We start from the raw sequence: 20,555 nt of genomic DNA, 5'->3' as shown, positions 1-20,555 counted from the left end.
CAATACTGTGTGATATTTATTTTTACAGACCTACTTCACTGTACCAATACACTCATGTAATGACCCAACTAATGTGAATGACTGGACAAGAAGCTCTGACACATGATGACAAGCGCATGAGTAACACTATGAAGTCAACAACCAATAATTAATGCTACAAAGGACACTAAAGAAACCAAGGTCATAGATGTGGTTTACTGAGCAAAACAGGCTAGGGGGGTAAAATGGAACACAAATGATTTACCAGTTTGATCAGTCAACCACTTCAAGAGAAGTGTGTGTGTTTTTTTGTCTCCGTCATTCCATGACTCACAGACACACTCACCTTCCCACTCATTTTTGATGTGTTCTTGTACATTGAGGTTCACAGTAACATCAGCACGGACTCGAGCAGGCCAGTTTTCCCCAATGTTAGGCTTGGCCACTTCCACAATGGAAAAGGACACAATAGTCTGTGCCATCCTGGCCCATCCACCGAACACGGCCCCGCCATACTCTGATTGCCTGCAAGAGACCAGAAGCAGCTTTAGTCCGGACATTTCTCCAACCTAAAATCAAATCGTAATCACACCACTGGAAATCAAACTGCAATCAGACAACAGCAGGGTGTGACTGAGGTCCTCTGTCTCCCCTTCTTCACAAACTCTGAAGTTCCATCACACACTGCCTACCTATTGATAATAACCCAGTGCCTTTCACTCTTCTCAAACAGACCAAACTGAACTACTGTTACTGTCATCAGCAATGACCTTGTCAAGATCAGCCAGGCAGGCTATGCCAAAAAGAATGCATCAGATCACTTGTCAACATCACTAATGTCACAACACACAGGGAGGAAGATGCTTTTCTGTTTTATATTAAATACATTTCTTATGCAACCTTCTGGAATCTCTGGATATTGTGTGGAACTGGGTAATCACACAGTTTACTACAGTTATAGGTTTCAATAAGTTCTCTGAAACTTTTTTTTTTAGGTAGAATGAATGCACAACACACATCTATAATAGGTAAAATAATGCACTTTTTGGTATACATGCATATAAGTGTTAAACTGTTAAACATAGTGGTGGCATTATAAGAGCAAATGGGTTAATGGCATATGTGATCACTTACCATGGCTTCATTCGGAACACTATATCTTCTATGTCCTGTCTGATCTCATAAGTAGACTCCAGGCGAAAAAGATTGAAGTTTCTCAACAGGTAATCGTGAAGGGTCAGGAACTGCAGATTCAGCTTTGGGAGTGCTAAACAACCTGCATATAAAGATAATCATATTTTATTTCGTTCAATCAAACAAACATTTTCAGTACATTCAAGTTGAGACTTGGCTTATCAAAAATAATCATTCTAACCTAAATTCATAAACAGTTCCTGTATTGAAAAGGTGCTACAACTCAACTGAGACTCTGTAGCATATGTTCATTAGTCGACTACTCTCAAATTGCACATCTGGTGCACATCTTTATTCTGGACATTTCTTTGACCTAAAATAAAATCGTAATATCACAACTGGAAATCAAACTGCAATTAGACACCAGCAGGGTCTGACTGAGGTCCTCATCTACACAAACTCTATTGATAAGAACTCAGTGCCTTCAGTAGCATGTGTTCATTAGTCTACTTCTCTCATATTGCACATCTGGTTCAGTCCTGGAATACCAAACAAAAAAATATTATTAAATATAACATAATTGATCCAAAAGCTATTTCTAACCAGAAATAAATACAGAGTGAAAACTTAGTGGGAGTGTAATGCCCACAACATGGTTTGGTGTCATGGGCTAAAACAATTGAAACCAAACAAATGTCTGGAGGTAACCAGCTCATACCCAGTCAAAGCACTAGAACCACATATATTATGGTGTGTTTTTATGTTCCACTGTAAAATATTTCCACGCTTCAGACTCGAAGCTTTCAACAATAAAAATGAATTGTGCCTAGTGTATCCCAGAAGGTGCAAGAACACAGCAGCAAAAATAAACTAAATTATTTTAATTTATTTTGGATTAGTCTTTAAATGGTCAATTCTTAATGAATTCAAATGTGCCTTGTTTAGACTGGTAAACTATTTATGCATGCAGTGATGCACACCAAAGTCTAAAGGATTATAGATGCAAGTATAACTTTACAAAGTAAATAAAACTGATTTAACTTTGGTAACAGGAAACGCAGTTGAAAGGTGGGAGGCTGACCTTCGCCTGAGTAGTACTCAGTGGGGACGATGTTCTCATCCCAGATAATCTTCTCAGTTGGATAAAGAGGCATCTGGTTAAGTTGCTCAATCTGGGAGATTCTCCGCTCATGGCGAGACACCTGTGCATACAGCGAGAGATCGAGAGAGTGAGAGACAGTGCGAGTGTGCGGGAGAGAGAAAAATTGGGTTAATGAAAGACCTGCTCCCAGAAGGTCCGTCCTGCGCTGATCCCCCTCCCTCTCACTCTACACAACACAGGTCTGTGACAGTCACAGACAGCAGGGGAGAATGAACAGCTCTGGGGCTTATCAGTGATACTTTAATTATTTTTTTTTGTTTACATTTAATGTATTTACTATTTATTTACTTTTATTAATTAGGCCACCTCTGATACATATGAAGTCAGCCACCACATCCTTTCAAATTGCTTCCAGTGCAGCCACTCTAGTCAGCAAACACAGTTGAATGAAAATGACTAGATGTCCAGCTCTAATACATCAGCTAACAGATGCCTTTCTGTTTAAAAACACACAAGAGTGATTAAAAAAAGAGTGGGCATCATCTAGTCACTCAGAGAAAACAAGGCCAATTTTGCTATTTGAAGCTTAAACAGCTGATCCTCTATCCATTAATACAATGTTATTTGTATGTTATGATAAAATTGTAGAGGGCTGAGTTTAATATTGACTTTTAGGCCCTTTTAATAAACACTGACCACATTCACTAGATGTCCAGTCATTTCTATGGAATTTTTAAAAAAGTACATTCTGTCTCTGTCAGTGACTGTTAAAGAAAAGACATTGCAGTGAAAAAGTGGGTGTGGTGTGTGTGCTCCTGCAGTCTGAAAGATGAAACGAAAAAGTGAGAAACGAGGAAGTGTGAAGCTGTGCCTGCTGAGCACTGAGTACAGAATCCCAGGTAACACTCTTCCACTTCAAATTCTATCTCTCTCACACTCAGCCTTAAGCTGAACACACTGCTAAAATAAAAACAGCAGCAGCAGCAGCACAGAGTAAGAACATTCCAAGTTATGAATATCAACCCACTGTTAATGTATTCAAACGCTAACACTGAGCTCTGAGATTTTCACAGATAAAACTACTACAGACACTATACCAAAATAGTCTGTAGATGTTAAATGGTCCACAGGATTAAAATTAAATATGAAAATTGTGCTTTACAAGCTTGATTTAAAAAAACGAATAGGAAGAAATAATTATTTTTTAAAAATCCATATAGTGTCAAATATCTTGTTAAAATAAGAAAAATTTTAAATAAGCTGCAATTCAAAAACAAAGTTTTTCTCTTATTTTGCAACTGAATGTCAATGTAGTCAAAACTATCACTGAAACCCAAGACATTTTCTGATTGCCAGATTAAATTGAATCTTTAAATTCAGTTTAATTAACATAACTGACAAAGGCCTAGAGAGTGACTACAACAAACAGTTACAGTCTAACTTTACACCAGAATCACCTTCCTAAAAGGTAAGCATTTATAATTAAAGGGGTACTGAGTGTAAATCTATTGTGTACATATTCGAAAGATGAATAGAAATATTGTATAACTTAACCAATACAACAAAGCACTGCATGGTAGCTGAACCACTGGTTCATTGCTTTTATAAAATACAATGAATTAATCAGGGAGTACGGTGGGGAAGCTTATCCTTTCAAAGCTTAATTAAGTGCTTTATCTCATGTGTGACCTGCTCTGGCTCCACTGTAGCCTGCAGCACATGCATATAACGAAGGCCTAATCTTTTGAGATTTCAGTTGCTGTGGGCAACCCAGGCCACTTAAATTAGTGGACTGACATTGGCTCCAACAATGTTGCTAGTTAATTATGGTGGAGTCTCTCCTGAACCTTCGGAGGAGATCTGGAGAGCGTAATTACAGGCAAAGCAAGACAGAGGTGCTCTGCTGAAGACCACAATGAGAGGGCATCTTATGTGGCTGTGTGAGGCGCTGGAGAGGATATGCCATGAGGAAGTTAATGGGGCAATCAGAAGAGGCCTGCCAGGAACCTCCGGCCATGTACCACATAGTGCACTTACTGGACAATTCAGTCAACGAGAAACCCTAATTGGATTTCAAAAATGAGGAGGCAACAAAGAGAGCTTAATCTGCATTTCAAGGTCAACATCATAAATTAATGGCTTTTTAGAATGCCAGAAAAAAAGCAGCATTATTAAAGCAGTGGGGTTTTAGCTGAGAAGCTACTGTTAGCAAGATGGACAATTCCTGACTGTTAGACAAAATGATGAATGGCTTTGCTTTGAAACCTACCAGAAGCTCCAGTAGTAACTCTTTGTCGTAGGAGGTATCCTGTTCTTCTGGAAGCTCCGGCAAAAGGCACAGGTATGATGCCACTCTGTGGAGGGTATTGGGACTGCAGGAAGATAAAGACAAAACCCATATTGGTTTAAGAACACTTGAAGCACCATGTATGTATGCAAGTATGTATGAAAGTATGCATGCTGTTTTAAAATTCTGCAAAATCAGCAAAGAAACAGATCAGCATCAATAAACGTGAATTAGAAAAATCCTGAAGGGTGTTCCAGGACTCTTGGCTGTCGTGTAAGGTCATTAGTGACATTAACTGTGAGGAATGCTACATCAGCTAATGCAGACAATACTAAATAATTTGTCTTTCTTGAGCTATATATATATATATATATATATATATATAAAAAAAAAAAATCATACAAAAAACTGCATTCAATTATAGGCAACCACTGAGTAACCATATATTAAAGTAACCACAGAGTAACAACATATCTTTATCCTGCACTTTCTTTGATTCTTCTTCAATCAAGAGTATTTAAAAAAATGTTGTCTGGCTTTTGTTGGAGTAACTGTCTCCACTGTCCAGGGAAGATTTTCGCCTATTCTATGAAGTTAAATAAAAGTAGGGCTGGACGATGTGTCCAAGCATTTATATCACCATATATTACTTAACTTATTCTGATATTGATATAAAAATAAATTAAACCCACAGAAAAACTGCCAAGAATGTCCACAATGGACGTGTGGTCTCTACAAACCTCTGGAAAACAACAACAACAACAATTTTTTTTTCCATAACGCCACAATCTAACATATACTGATAATAATGTAATTTGTGTATTACAAATAAGAGTAAAATAAATGAATTTGGGAAGATAGAACCAGGGTACAAAATGAGGATTCTGGATTTTTTGTGTATTAAATGAAACGTAGTACTGCATATGGCTCACACTGCAATGACAATTTCATCTACGTGTATTAAACGTATGTGAATGTATAATGACTTTTAGCCCGGCCAGAGAAGGATCAGTCCCCCATTATGTGTAAGGCTTTCTTCCACCAGCTCTGAGGGAGATTTTGCCGCCATCACTCACTGGGGGTTCTATGTTCTTTGTGATATGTTTTGTCTGATTCTTTATACTACAACCGGATTTCTGTTGTAGGATTTCTGTTGAGGTTGTGAAATGTGATCTGATATATTGTGCAGTCATATAATGCATATTAAAACTGTAATTATTCCAAACCTAAATAAAAGCATGTTAAAATGTCCTGTTTTGGTTACGGGTATAACAAAAAAATATGTATATATGTATATATATATATATATATATATATATATATATATATATATACATATATATATATATATATATATATAGACTAAATCACATGATGGCTTTAACACAATACAATGACGAGCCAATGGTTGAACGCTAAGCTAATTTACAGGATGACACTGTGTTTACTACAAATTACCAACAGTGTTTTTCAGCATTGGATCAGATCTGAAGCTCTACTCACAGCACTGCTTACACAAATGTCTTGGTAGCTGTAAGTGCAGGCCTCTGAGAAACATTTGAACAGCAAGAAAGGGAGACAGCTGGACTTATGTCTGAGAGATAATTTTGTATTTTGAGCAGCTTAACTGGTTCTCTCTTGCCCAAGGAAAAAAAAAACTGAGCTTTAAAGAAATTGTGATGAAAAAGTGGCTTGCTACATATGATCAGCATATTTGGAGTTATCTAAGCCTGCCATGTGACAGAGCTAAAGAGTACTGGGTGACAGCTTTGCGACAATTTATCCACTGAAACACAACTGCATAGCAAAGAGAGAAAAGAAAAAAAAACAAGCCACTTAGTTTATCTATAAAGACAGCTCAAGAGTTCTGATCAACTCTTAACTCCCACAACAAACACTGGCAGTTTTTTTTGCACAAAATCATCTGTATTCTCTTTTAGACACTCTCTACAGAAGAACTAAAGAATCAGCAACCATGCAGAGTGTCATTTGTGCCACCCTCAGCAATGTGAACAAAAGCAAAGACCACTTTACAGAGAAAAATCTACCCTTCCCTGATCCGTCTCATTCTCTAATACGCATGGCCGGCTTTTTAGTGTGGCCCTGTTAACAGGAACTGACAAACACAGCTGCTCAAAGAGTTTATTGTCAAGCATCAATTAAATTAATGAGGCACATCTTTCCATCTAGCAACAATGAGTCCAGGTTCAAGGACTTGAGTTCTGTCACATAGCATGTCAGCAAACAGCTGTAATTCTCTGTACTGCATGCTCGACTGACCCACTGATTTAATGGTACATGATGGATGTCGGGCAGTTCCAGATAAGGTTTCACAGTATATCATGGTATGAAAATGCATGGTTATCAAATCAAATAATATAGTTTGAGATGCCCTGTGATTTCCACCCCGAAACATGAATCACAGCAAAAAGCTAAAATTACTCTAACTTACCAGCCAACCAACCAGCAAGTTAATGCCCCAGTTTTGATTAGCGCATCTTATGGAATCCCACAGGCTTTTTTTGGAGTGTATGTAAAACTGATGTGCATTTTAATAGTTTTTAGTTATTCGAGTGATAAAGTGTGGGTTTACATACAGGATCAAAGAGGTTAATATTAATATGGTGGGATTGTGTTTCCTTAATTTTCTTTGGAATGAATATAGAATCAATATATCTATAACGACATCTATATATCTATATTTATCTATAAATCTTTAGGTTATATATTTGTCCTCTTTGTTTTTTAAAATGCATTTTTGCACAAATACAGGGGCAGTTATGAGTCTAAAACTTATGTTCTGGACACAGACTATACCTTGACTCTAACTGCCAGCAAAATCTAACATTTTCCTGTACAGAAGTCGTTGGTTAATAGTTAAGTTGAGCAACTTCCCAGTAATAGTTTTAGCATTGGGTTTTCTTATGGAAGTTCATCAAGGTTCAGTGAGCAAATAAGCAAGGAAATGTTGGCTAATTCTGTAAACCTGGTAAGTCAGATTATAAATTGCCATATATTTTGCAATTTAGCATCCTCTCAGCATGAAAGACTTTCCTGCATCAGTGGTTACATTACTAGGTGTTATATCAAAGTGTTAATTAAAGAAAGGGATACAAGCCCTTTAGTGATCATATAATTCAATAAGTGTGCTCATCAAAACATCTACCAATAGCAGAGCAAACCTGACGGTCTGTTTCTCTTACCTGAGATGACCAAAATGTTTGGTGAGGGACTGTCGAGTATCCACTGCTGCTACATTAGAAAGAGCAAAGTCCTGGAGTTCAGGAAAGTGTGCAAACGCTGCTCTCTGAAAAACAAATCACACAAAATCATCAGAGGTGACATTCTAAACATCTACATAACACCCAAAAAGTGTAGGCTGATGCTGACGTGAACAATCCACACAGGACACAGTGATGGACAGGCCTAGTTTCGAACAGAGCCCTGCATGTGTGGTTATCCCTGAGCTCGATGTGGTCTGAAGCAGGTGAAAGCAGCATAAATTATCACAGTTCAGAATGTAGTCTTTTTGATACTGCTAGCTGAATTCATAAACACAGCAGCTGTCAACACATCCTATCTGGCCTCTCGGTGCAGTGCTGAGGTTTATTAGGGCTGCTGCACTGCTCTCTCTATACCTGATTAAGGACTGCAGGACAGATGGAAGACCAAAATGAATACATTTTTTAAAATGCAGGACATAGAAGGTCTGTAACATCATGGGTAAAGCTGCAAGCTGTGCAGAAATGAGGAGCCACTTATGAATGAATGAAAGAAATTATTTATGATGACTTCACATGTTTTCTCAAATTCACAGGGTCTTAAACTTAATGAAATATTCAGTGAAAAACAGCCAAAAAAAAAGCAAAAAGTAAAGGCTTAGTTTGAGTGAAAGAAAATATTTCATAGAAAAAGTTTTACTGTTTCCTTTAAATAACTATAGAAATTTTAATAAGAAAGTGAAAGAGTAATTCAATTAAAAAAGTATTTTTCAATAATTGGACAGAATTTTTTCACTCCACAGTGTGTTAATTTTAATAGTATTATTATTTTAGGTAACCATACTTTTTCAGGAAGCAAATATATTTACCAGATTAGTGAATTGCAAAAAAATATTTAGATTGGTTCTGCTGTGGAAACTAACTCTCTCGCTGCCTGAGCCTATTGGTCAGTTTCATCTGGGTTTTAATTAAAATAGTGATTTTTTTTTTTGCAATATGCTGCTAAACTCAGTAAATAAAAAAGTATGTTCCCACCCCGAATAGAGGATAATTACCTGTAGAGAAGTAATCCTATCATAATGGATATTGGTCATCTCTTTTTCTGTAAGGGCATTTCCAGTTTGATCATTGATCTCAAAGCCAGTGTAGAACTTCAACATGTCCAGCAGCTACAGAAAAAAAAAACTGATAAAGCACAAACATTCTCCACGAGCAATAAACGGCAAGTTGCAAAGACAATAATAATAGATCCCCAAACTATACAGCAATGTAAACTTTTTGTGTGTTTCAACCTGGCAGAAGAGGTGACCCTCCTTCTCTCTCTGTGTGAGACTGGACAGGTGGCAGTTGACCACCAGGTGAGCGTCATCCAGCACAGTGTTGAACCAGCGGCGGGTTGGGAGAAGAGCCTGCCAAAAACAACAGCGGTCAGGAAAATGTGAGAAAAGGACATCATGCAACACTTACATCAGACTCTGCATTATAGATTGTACTATGCAACATTATATAAAATAACCAACACAAATGGAATGGTGAAAACAATCCCTGCCAAACTAGTTTTGAAATGACAGTTTACATTTCCTCACACACGATCAAATCTGCCATAAGTTTGCAATCTTTAGGTAACACAACTCAAATCAAGTTAGCACACAGCTGAAGTATCAATCTGACACGTCTTCTCATTCTTTAGAGCCGACTTTTCAATCTCCAGGCCTGAAGCTGAGGAGAGTAAACAACCAATAGCAGTGAAGGTCACTGGCCCAACTTTCAGACTGCTACCGTGGTACAGCTGCAGTCAGAATTACCAAATGTTTGGATATAATATACACACTTCCAAATAACTGTGTGGATATGTGTGTGTGTGTGTGTGGATGTGTGTGTGTGTGAACTTCAGAGAGAAAAAACCTGGCATCCCAAAGAGAACCACTGGTCCCTGGGCATGTTCACAGACTGAGCACACATTTAAAACAAATGGGAAAGATAAAAGCTGAATTTCAATGGCTTCCTATTCCCAGTATAGCATTCTACTGGGATGCAGCTTCACCATGTAATACAATGCAATAAAGAAATTATTTGCAAACTATTATCTAATGTGATCACATACAAATATTGTTAATGTTATAATAATAATAATAAAAGCTATATGTTTCCAGAGGTTTTTGATTGGCTCAATGTTTATAAAAGCTATTAAAAATAATAATACAATGAAGTGGATGTTTATTAAGCCAAAAAAGTTTTTTTTTTTTTCTCTATCCAATACATATTCAATTGAGGAAAAATATTGGCATCAAATTAGTCACGGTAGATTGCCAGGAATCAGAAAGATTTTACAATGATGTTTTAAACCAGTATCTGATGTGGTATGCATTGTATTCTACAAAATCAGTACATATCTGCCAATATTTCCAGTGCTGGTGCTTCCCTGAACCTTCTAGTAATTATTAAAAAAGACTGGAACAGAAATCTCTATTTATGTTTAATGGACTTACTGAGTAGATTGGCCATTTTTCTCTAAGGGTCCAAAACATAAAGTGGAAGGCAAACGTGACTTTAACCATTTGTAATTTATAGTAAAGCATAGCTTAGCTCACTAAAAGAGCTCCATGTGGACCAGAATGCATTGTGAATCTTATTACTACACAGCAGAAAGAACTGCAGCCGCCACCCTTCGAACATACATGGCAGTGATGGTAACAGGCCACTGGGCACCATGAATTTCCATTTTCAGTGCTGACATGTTAATGATAAGGTAGTTAAGATTCTATAAATACCCCCAGAATTTCCCTCTGGGATCAATAAAGTATATAAAGTATTTATGACTGTAAAGATTATTGTGATTATTTATCTTACAACTACTAAAAAAATGATCAAACAAGACATTCGGAACAACTAATTGACTTATTTTGCTAATATCATGACACTAATACACATAAAACAAAGCAATAGTGCCAAATGTAACTTAATCTAATTTAAAATGTAAACATATTTACATTTTTATTTATTTTAAACATATTGTGCATGTCTAGAAATACTGAATTAATTTTAACTTCGTTTCAATTTAATATCTCCTCTTTAGACTTGCATCATGAAACTAATGATTCACCAAATCAGACAAATTCATCGATTCTCACTTTTAAATGAATCAACACATCAATTAAACTATCACAGCTTTTCCACGATTAGACCTTCGTAATAATCAGTTTTGTCCAAATAACTGGCATCTTACCTCCAGGTCAATCATGAGCTCTATGAATCTCTCGCAGTAGTGCACCTTTTCCATGTCAACAGAGCCTGAAACAGTAAAGGGACAACATCAGTCAGACGGCAGACACAAGCCCCCAACACAAGACATGGCTGGGCAGCCACAGCAAGCTGGAGGGAGAGCACTGGAGACAGAAGAGTGTGCAGCCATAACAATGCACTGGCCACAGCTAGCCATTACCATGCACTGCAGGACGACAGCAAGTGACACGAAAGATTAGCAGCAGGAGCCCTCAGCCAGCCAGCCCCTCGCATGTCACACTGCCCATACCCTCGCGCAGGTAGGCAGAAGGGGGAGGCCGCGTCGGCCTGAATTAGCTGAATGGAACGGGTGCCGTGGGCGAGGGCCAGCTGCACTAGCTGCTCTTTCAAAAGGTGGGTCAAATCAGAGGAAGGAGGAGCAGAGAAAAGAGAAGCAGAGAGTAAAGACGAAGTTCCCTTCTCTGAGAAAGAGGCCTGATAAGCTGAGGGACCAGACGAGTCCAGAGCTACACGCTATGCTACATTTTAGGCACCACTGATCACACACTCATTTTTCACTTATACTGTTACACTACATTGCCATGCCAAGTGACATGGGATACCAGTATGTAAGGTATTACTGAACATGAACTGTTACCTCAGAGGAGGGCTTATAATTTTGTGAGCCGTTATCTTGTGAGCACAAGGCAAGGCGACATGAATTATCAGAGTTTGAGTAAGGCCTGATAGTGAAGACAGTGGGTGCAAGATGGACGGGACATATACATATATGGACCACAATGCACAGAGCCGTGTGTGGTAATGACTGTGACCAGTGACATATAGCTAGAATTGTACATGTAAACAGACAAGTGACTTTGGTATGGATAACATCCACTCATTCAATGAGTTCTACACCATGAAACTCGCACACATATCCTACAAGCCAGTGGATTCTTTTGCTCTTATGGAACATGTCAAAAATCATGAAACACAATAGCTAGTTGTTGTCCTATGACTTTTGGCATGTTTGTGTATAAGAGAAATAAATCAAGATACATTTTAAGACTGGTCCATAAAAAGAGGAGGAAAGAAAAGTAAAGCAAACTGCGGGTATTACAGCCAAAACTGCACCTTAAAGTAATCTGTTAAAAGCCAGCATGCATCAGAAAGCTTACCCGATGGTGGGATGGACATCAAAACAACGAGGAACTTCTTAATGAGTGCACAGAGGAATGTTCTTTCCATTTTGGCTCTGTCAAAGACAAGTTTTGATGAGATACACATTATGCCAGTAACGGATTTCTTTAAGTAAACACTTAGCAAAGAAGTGCCTCCTTACTGCTCAGCACTCTTTGGCTCCATCTTCTCATAATTCTTTTTTATGAGGTTCCAGAACTTCTGCAACTTGGGGACTTTTTTCAGCTCATGTTGGAGTCTGGACTGTAAAGTAAAAATCCCAAAAACCTCAGTTTAAAAATAACAGACACTGCTGAAACAAGAGCAGACACTGTCACACTACAAACTACAGATGTCACAACGAGATACATTTACCCCAGCCCTGGGTCATAGCAGGTACATTTAACCCCTTTAACAGGCCAGCTTACAAATCTTAAGGAATTCTGTTCAAACATTAGCTAAAAAGATTTCATGTTTGATAAGAAATGTTACTAAATGCATTTGTAATACAAATTGTAAAATCGGCAACTGTCAAAATATAAAGAACACAAAACATAAAAATGGCAACTTCATAATCTTCATTTTAAAATAAATGTTTTACTGAATATAAATAAAACATTTCACTGCCAAACCTTTAGTTTCTAAATTATATTTTTAAACATGACAAATTTTACTGATCAGAAATTATTAAGTGCAGCAGAGAGTGGACAGGCAGCTTCTCCAAGTGTCCTGTAGGATTCTCCACAAATACTCCTTATAAGTTTTTAGAACTTGTTTTACTGCTGAGAAATATACTTGTAGCTCTTTACAGGCCAAGGCCTTTGTTAATTGATCACAAATTGGTCATTTGTATTGGTCACCATAGCGTCATCTAATGTCCTTAAGAGACCATTACGGGACGTCTCTGTCCAGACAGCAGCATTAAGACAATTCTCAAGGTAAATAAGTATTTAGTTGGAGTATGCAGCACAGAAACAGCCATTCTTTGTTTTTAAACCAGAAATATACAGCATGTTTAGAACTGAGGCTAATGCTCAGTTTAACTACACTAATAAGTTTAGAGTCTGAACCAGACTCACACTAAAACTAAAATTAAAGCGATTTTACTTCAGTGTCTGACATTTATTAGGAACCTTGGATCAGATCAGGGGCAAAATGAACATTTCTAAAAACAAAAGCAATACGTTTATTTTCTCACAGTGTATTTTTATTCTTCAGGTGTACTTTTATTCTTCACAGTATTACTTTATGGCTTTTTTATTTTATATATATTTAAGAAAAATACATCAGGATTAGCCAATTCCCAACAAATCTATATTTCTAAATACTGGGAACAAAATAATAATACAATATTGTGCAGCTCAGGTGTGTAAAATGGAGCAGGTTTGTATGTGTGTGCTGCTGCAGTTCTCACCGGCAGGAGGCACATCCACATCGGCAAAGAGATCAGCTGCTGGACCTGCTCTCGGATAAGATCCACCTCCTGCGACAAAAAAACCCCACACCCACACCATCAACATCAGATAGGAAACACACTCCCCATCTCCCCATGCAGAATCAGTTACATACAGGATACTAATGGCACAACAAAAAGACTACATCAGCACTACATCATTTATTTAAAAAAAGATCCCAGGAGTTAAAAGCTCCTGTGGTTACTGCCAGTATTACATGCATAACATGATATACATGTTAACCTGTCTGCCTGACCTGCTAAACTAAATTATGGTACAGCAGTGCCATCAAGTGGAGGTCTTAAAACATTACAATGATACCCATAATACAAATGTCTAAAGCTACTGAAACCCACCAGGCTGTTGAAACAGTGATCCAGGAAGACAAGCAGAACTGTCTGTTCCCGCAGCGACAGTCCAAGCTCCTCTCCGGTTAGACAGGCGTCCATTACGCACTTAAAGAAGTAAGGGAAGTGACTGGGATTTTTCTTAAAGACCTGATCAGAGAGAAAGTTTAATTATACCTCACATACAAAACAAGCCAACCCAAAAAATATATTATATATAAATTACATATAAAAAAAAGTATATAAAAACACTGCACTATTGGTTTTGGTACTCACCTCCCAAGCTGGAACATTCTCTCTGAACTTCTCATTAACCATACAGCAAATGGACATCAGATAGCCGTTACTGGACACCTCAGGGCTGTAGTTAACCCACAAGTAATTCTCAAGGTACTGGCTAGAAGGCAAAATAAAAAAATTAAAAAATAATCAAACATGGAACTACAATAAATAAACTAATAGTAAAACATCAATTATACTCTTTAAACAAAACAATAAGACCAAAATCACATACCTAAATTCCAACAACATGATTTTTCGGATTGCAAATCTGTAACCAAAAAGGATTTGCATAATCAATAAAACAGCAATTATTTATTAAAACAATGCAATAATGATAAAATGTGTTCTAAATGCAGTGAAACACAAGGAAATATGACTAAATGTCCTATTAACACACTCAGCCACCCTTTACACTTACTGAACACAGATATACAAATGCATATACATGGCATGTATAGTCTATGTAGAGAAATATTGCCAATAGCATAGAGAACTGTGTTCTATGAATTGATAATACTATGTTTAATACTTTTGGGACAAGGTGTGGTAGTGATCATCCAACATTTTGACCTCACCAACAACAAATTCTCAATACTTCATACATACCTACATACATAAGGAGAGTAAAGAAATGTTTCTTAACCTTGCCATAGAGGCAACAGCACTAGTATACACCAACGTGATGAACCAGTTTATGATCAATTATTTTTTTCGCACACAATTTATCTGTCCAAAAAAAGCTTTAATTCCAGCGAGTGTGCGATTTTTATCTTCCCAGGGTTGGTGGTACGATGTTAGGGCAATAGTTAACATAATAATGCTAGCATACTTACTTTGATTTGAAAATTTCATTCTGATAGACATCTTCAATGACCTGTTAAAAAAATAAAATAGGCACAATGTTTAAGGGGGATTTTTGACTAGATGAAGCATTTTTTTGTATAATATTCACATTATGTCAGAAAAACCCTCGTAAAATCCCTGATTCACATAACACTGAGATCTGAACTGCATTGTGTTAACAATGCCAGTAAAGTAAAGTGACAATTAAGAATGCACATATCAGGCTAATGCAGTTTTCAGAGACAATCAACTGCAGTACGATAAAACATGACCACATACATAAATGTATTCCTTACCTTACAGTCAAACGGCAGCTTATTCTTGGCATGAGGAGCCCAATATTTAACTGAGAGCTAAAAAAGAAAACAGAACATGAGAGGACAGCCTTAAGAAAAGATGTAGCCAACAATGTCTATATGTGGTGGATTATATCACTATTTAAACAGTTGAGTAACTTTGAGTTTATGAAAGATACATTTAACGCTCATGAACTAGCTACATGCTTAAAACAACAACTATGTAAACATTTCTTTTACAATTATTTACTATATGTGATTCCTTATAAGTAATTTGTCTGTAAGTTTTAAGTGGTTTTATTCTTTCCATTTTGTGTACAGTTACTGCCACTTTAAGAATCTGTCTCAAACAGTCTCAAACACACCTTCATATCAGAATATTATGACCACCTGCTTGCTTCTACTCTCATTGGACTGCAGTCCATCCGATTCTTTGTACTCTTTTATTTAACCTCCTTCAATGACCAGGAACACCAGAGGATCCACCACAAAGCAGGTATGATGATGATGTGGTGGTTTATTTTTACCACTGCTGTGTCACTGACATGGGGATGGTGTCAGTGAGTGTAGCGCTGGTACAAGTGGATGACACCTCAATTTTTAACCTCAGTGTCACTGCTGGACTGAGAATTGTCCACCATCCAGAAATCTCCAGCCAACAGCATCTTGTTGAAAGTGTTCTGCGACCACCAAAGTGTACAGCAACAGATTACAGACAGAGCTTCTGTCTTTCCCTTTACTTTATCTCCAAAGTAGGAGTGTCAGTGGACAGTGAGTGAACAGTGTTTAAAAACTCCAGCAGCACTGCTGTGCTGTTTCACTTATACCAGTACAACACCCTTATGCAATGACTACAACCATCTAAGTGTCACTGCAGTGCTTAGAATCACCCTATGTATAATAACTGCTCTGTGGTGGTCCTGCTGGACCATGACCACTGAAGAGAACGGTGAAAAAAAATCCCTCTGTGTACGGTAAATATAGCTAATGTAATGTTGTACCTGTGCATTTTCGAAGTTCTCAGTGCCTTGTTTTAAACGTCAGGGCCCTCAGAATTCTACCAATGAAGTGTGGAGCTACTTCGAGTTTGTTAATGGTGTAAAAACAGTGATTTCTTTGCATGGGCAATGCTATGACCCCATCATTTGCACTGTAAGACTGTTGGGAGCATTAGCTAAAAGCACTGTATTTCAGAATGCTGGAGGAGAACAGAGGTGGGCTATTCAAATAAAGTTTTAACTCATTATCATGTTTCACTACATCCCAATGTCCATTTCACACCGGAATTCAACTTCAAGTTGAGGGTACCAATCACTTTGTATGGCTCATTTTTTCTTTTGGATGAAATTAGCTTATATTAATTTTTTTTTTTCCTTCTGTTTTTTATTTTGTTGTTGTTCCAATACACAGACAAAAACACATATATATATAAAAAAACATGTCTACTTGCAATCAACTTCCTGGAAACACACTTAATTTTAATAGGTTTGCTAAGCCTAGCAGTCCTCACAATAACTTAGCTATAGAAATTAGCTATTTGTTAACTCTTTTAGGCCCTGCATACATTACAATTATTTTTTAAATGTTTTATTGCACATAACACCATGTGAGAGCTGTTGTCCATCAGAATAGACTATGAACCAGTCAATGAACAAGTTTATAAACCAATGAAACAGTAACTTGGCCCCGTTTACTAAACTGGGAAAACAGTAGGTTAGTAACAGAGCTATTGAGGCAAAGTAACAGCTCATTTGTAGTAAATTAATGTGATTTAGAGCACTGTTTTTACTGTTTAGGGGTGATTTATGAAATATAAACATTTTACACACATACTTCCAATGCAATGGAAATAAAATATTTTAGCCAACTGGACTTAAACCACAGTCTTTCACCTTCATATTTCACAGCTAAAGTTCTTACCTGAGTCACATATTCTGCGTTAATCTGAGACACAGACGGAGCTGCAGTCTTCTTCACCCGAGCGTCCTTCTCCATAACGTCTTCACTAGCTAACGCCACACAACCTGTGGAGGTCCATTTAACATTTATCAAACATAGTCACAAACAAAACACTCAGCTACTTAACCGAAAACAGACAGAACTGGCAGAAATACCCACAAAAAAGGTCTAAACTGCTGCCATAGGGCTAATTAGTCAGCTAGTATACATGACTATGCTGTAACTTATCCCATTCAATTTTAATTCATTCAAACAGTAACGTTAAATTAGTTAGAAAAGAGTTCAGAAGAGGCAAAAACAGAACAAAAATGAGTAAAGTCATTTTTTGCTAATTTTGTTATTATTTAATGTTATTTACTGGGATTTTAAACTCTTGTAAAATAACTAATTAAATTCCGTATCAATAAGTTACACTTCAGTACAAACAGTAGTTAGCTAACCAAGCTAACAAACAAACTCAGCACCAGCAGACCTAAACAAAACGCTACTATTTAAACCAGTTACCCCAAACAAACTATCTACCAGCCTGTTGTTAGTTAATATGTTCTTTAATTGAATATAAAAGCGAATAATTCATAAATACCTTGTTTACCCGCTAAAACGTCATTAATACGTTGTTAGCTCGTGTTGCTAGCTAACATGTGTGCGCGCACTACAACCAGAGCTGGTTTACAGCGAGCCTGCGCACTTCCTCTCCACACAGGGTTGCCAGGTCCAATAAAAAATATCCAGCCCAAAGTAAATCTAAAACCCGCCCTTTGGAAGCTTAAACTAGCCCAAAATATATGCCTCTCACACATTTGAAGCAAATGGCAAGACAACCATGAGTGTACGACTTAGTATTTTGTTCGTAAGGGTTTATCAGTATTGTTATTTATCTTAAAGTCATCAATAATATTGTAACATTAGTGTTTTATTAGTTCTTAAAGCCTCTTGGCTTGACTTTACTTTTATAACCGGTTTATATCCCAGTCAATAACATGTAAAAGTAACTTTTTTCATCGCCTGGTAATTTCTGGTTACATTTTGATTTCTCCCGGTTACACTCTCCTTTTAATGCTGTCCTTAATGTGTTATGTTATGCTGGTTCTTAATGTTGTAATTTTTTTCTATTTTAGCCCCTTACAATCAGAAATACAGGAAACAGTTTTTTTTTTTTTTTTTGCATTTTGTAGCAATTTTGTTCATTTTTTAAGAAAACAAATTCTGAAATTTGTGGGGCAGAAATGAAAAAGAAGAAAATTGTAAAACTAGTTTTTTTCTTGACAACGCCAAATGAAAAAAAAAAAAAAAAATATATATATATATATATATATATATATATATATATATATATATATATATATATATATATATATATATATATATATATATATATATGTTTACACCCTATTTTCTAATTTAGCCTTAAACAGAAATTTGAACTGATTACACATTACACAAATTACACAGACACCACCAGGGGCTTTTTTAAAAAAAGTTTTTGATCCAGCACCCCGCCACCCCTACATTTTCAAACAAGTCTAGTTATGCAGGAAAGCTGCGAACCTGGCAACTCTGTCTCCACATCTCCCCAGTTATTTTATAAAATTACTGCAAAACGCTAGAGGGAGCCCGCGAGTGAGCCCTCAATGAATGGCGGTGAATGAAGCTAAACGGTTAAAAACGAAAATAAAAATAAAAATAGTAATTAACTGAGTTAAATATTTAAATCAATTTTAGAAAATAGATTATTTCTAAATAGAAGTATTTCGTTAAAATGCAAATACGACATACCTGTAAGTTTCAATAATTCTACAGTAAACAAGTTTTATGAAGTGAAGAAGCTAGGCATTACTGCTACTGTAAGCTGACTGGTTGGTGCTCTGAGTTTAAAAGGTTTATAACTGGAGTTTAAGCTATAAAAGCTTTTTTATTTTTTAATTATGCATTTGGTACATTGAAACATTTAATATTGCTCTGTGTTGAGAAAATTAGCATACATTTCAGTATAAAAATGAACATTTATAAACCCATTCGTTTAGAATTTACTCAAAAGCGCCCTCTTGTGGTCCGATGAACCCAAAAGTGGATATTCTCCTCCATAAAAAATCTCTGGTAGAACACAGTGAAGCTAGTAACTGGTGTACATTAATGCCAAAATAAAAGTCACAAGAAAGCAAAATAAATAAAAAAATAGTGAAAAATGTAATTAATCAATAAATATGTAAGTAATTATAACAATATAAGTGATTTCTCAACGTCACGCTAATTTCACCTTTTCAAGCCTATTGTAAATTAAGAACAAAATAATTTTTCAAAATTTTTAAGGTTTAAAAAAGGATTTAATGATCGATTAGAAATCTTTTAAAATCTTACAAAAAAAAACAGAAAAAAAAATAAAATGAAAAGAAAGTCTGTTTCCTAATTTTTGTAAAAAACAAGTTACTTTTTTACAAATTGTTGATCAAATGTCATGTTGCATCTTAAGTTTATTCTTAAAACAAAGTAAATAATTAACCCTGTGAGCTATCTTTGTGGTTTTAAGAAGAACTCCTCCATTAGTCCAAAAGCAAATGTTTATGGTTTGTGGTTTAGGGGTCACCAGGGGTCAGTATAATGTTCATCTGTTAAATTTTCTGACCGTTTAAGGCTTAATTGTAATTAAATAAAATAAAAATATAAAATGAAATTATTTTATATTTTCCATTTAATATATTAAAGAAGAAATGTGTTTTCAATTATTTTCCAATGTTCAAGTGTTCTATTTTAGCCCCTCACAATTAGAAATACAGGAAACCTGAAAAAAAAAAGTTTTATTTTTGCATTTTATAGCCATTTTGTACTTGGAATAAAAAAGATCTTCTGGTAATTACCTGAATTCATGTATATATAATTCATGAATTCGTTTTTACACTGTTTAACCCATCATCTAAAAAATGGAAGGAGCATGGCACAATTTTCCTGAACACACATCATTTCCAGACCACCACACCCATCGGCATAGATATAGCTCTGGAAAAAATTAAGAGACCACTTCAGTTTCTGAATCAGTTTGCTAATGTTGCTATTTATAGGTATATGTTTGAGTAAAATGAACATTGTTGTTTTATTCTATAAACTACAGACAACAATTCTCCCAAATTACAAATAAAAATATTTAGAGCATTTATTTGCAGAAAATGAGAAATGGCTGAAAATAAAAGACGCAGAGCCCTCAAATGATGTAAAGAAAACAAGTTAATATTTATAAAGTTAAGAGTTCAGAAAT

At 36.2% G+C, this 20,555-nt stretch overlaps 1 protein-coding gene across 1 annotated transcript in view; it reads right to left on the bottom strand.

The window, feature by feature from the left end:
• The window catches only part of aqr (aquarius intron-binding spliceosomal factor), a 62,492-nt gene extending 44,495 nt beyond the window's left edge, over nucleotides 1-17,997 (bottom strand). The window contains exons 1-18 of the mRNA XM_022673071.2: nucleotides 17,889-17,997; nucleotides 17,267-17,370; nucleotides 15,347-15,403; nucleotides 15,041-15,081; nucleotides 14,440-14,475; nucleotides 14,202-14,322; nucleotides 13,935-14,075; nucleotides 13,539-13,607; nucleotides 12,288-12,388; nucleotides 12,124-12,200; nucleotides 10,950-11,014; nucleotides 9,016-9,132; nucleotides 8,779-8,892; nucleotides 7,706-7,809; nucleotides 4,485-4,587; nucleotides 2,195-2,315; nucleotides 1,114-1,255; nucleotides 326-504 (exon numbers count right to left, since the gene is read on the bottom strand). Of these exons, the coding sequence (XP_022528792.1) occupies nucleotides 326-504; nucleotides 1,114-1,255; nucleotides 2,195-2,315; nucleotides 4,485-4,587; nucleotides 7,706-7,809; nucleotides 8,779-8,892; nucleotides 9,016-9,132; nucleotides 10,950-11,014; nucleotides 12,124-12,200; nucleotides 12,288-12,388; nucleotides 13,539-13,607; nucleotides 13,935-14,075; nucleotides 14,202-14,322; nucleotides 14,440-14,475; nucleotides 15,041-15,081; nucleotides 15,347-15,403; nucleotides 17,267-17,341 (1,663 nt within the window). The 5' untranslated portion in view covers nucleotides 17,342-17,370; nucleotides 17,889-17,997. The remainder of the gene's footprint in view (nucleotides 1-325; nucleotides 505-1,113; nucleotides 1,256-2,194; nucleotides 2,316-4,484; nucleotides 4,588-7,705; nucleotides 7,810-8,778; nucleotides 8,893-9,015; nucleotides 9,133-10,949; nucleotides 11,015-12,123; nucleotides 12,201-12,287; nucleotides 12,389-13,538; nucleotides 13,608-13,934; nucleotides 14,076-14,201; nucleotides 14,323-14,439; nucleotides 14,476-15,040; nucleotides 15,082-15,346; nucleotides 15,404-17,266; nucleotides 17,371-17,888) is intronic.
• Nucleotides 17,998-20,555: the final 2,558 nt, after the last annotated feature.

This window comes from Astyanax mexicanus, chromosome 14, assembly GCF_023375975.1.
Source record: "Astyanax mexicanus isolate ESR-SI-001 chromosome 14, AstMex3_surface, whole genome shotgun sequence".
NCBI lineage: Eukaryota > Metazoa > Chordata > Actinopteri > Characiformes > Acestrorhamphidae > Astyanax > Astyanax mexicanus.
This window is presented reverse-complemented; position numbering and strand designations above follow the sequence as displayed.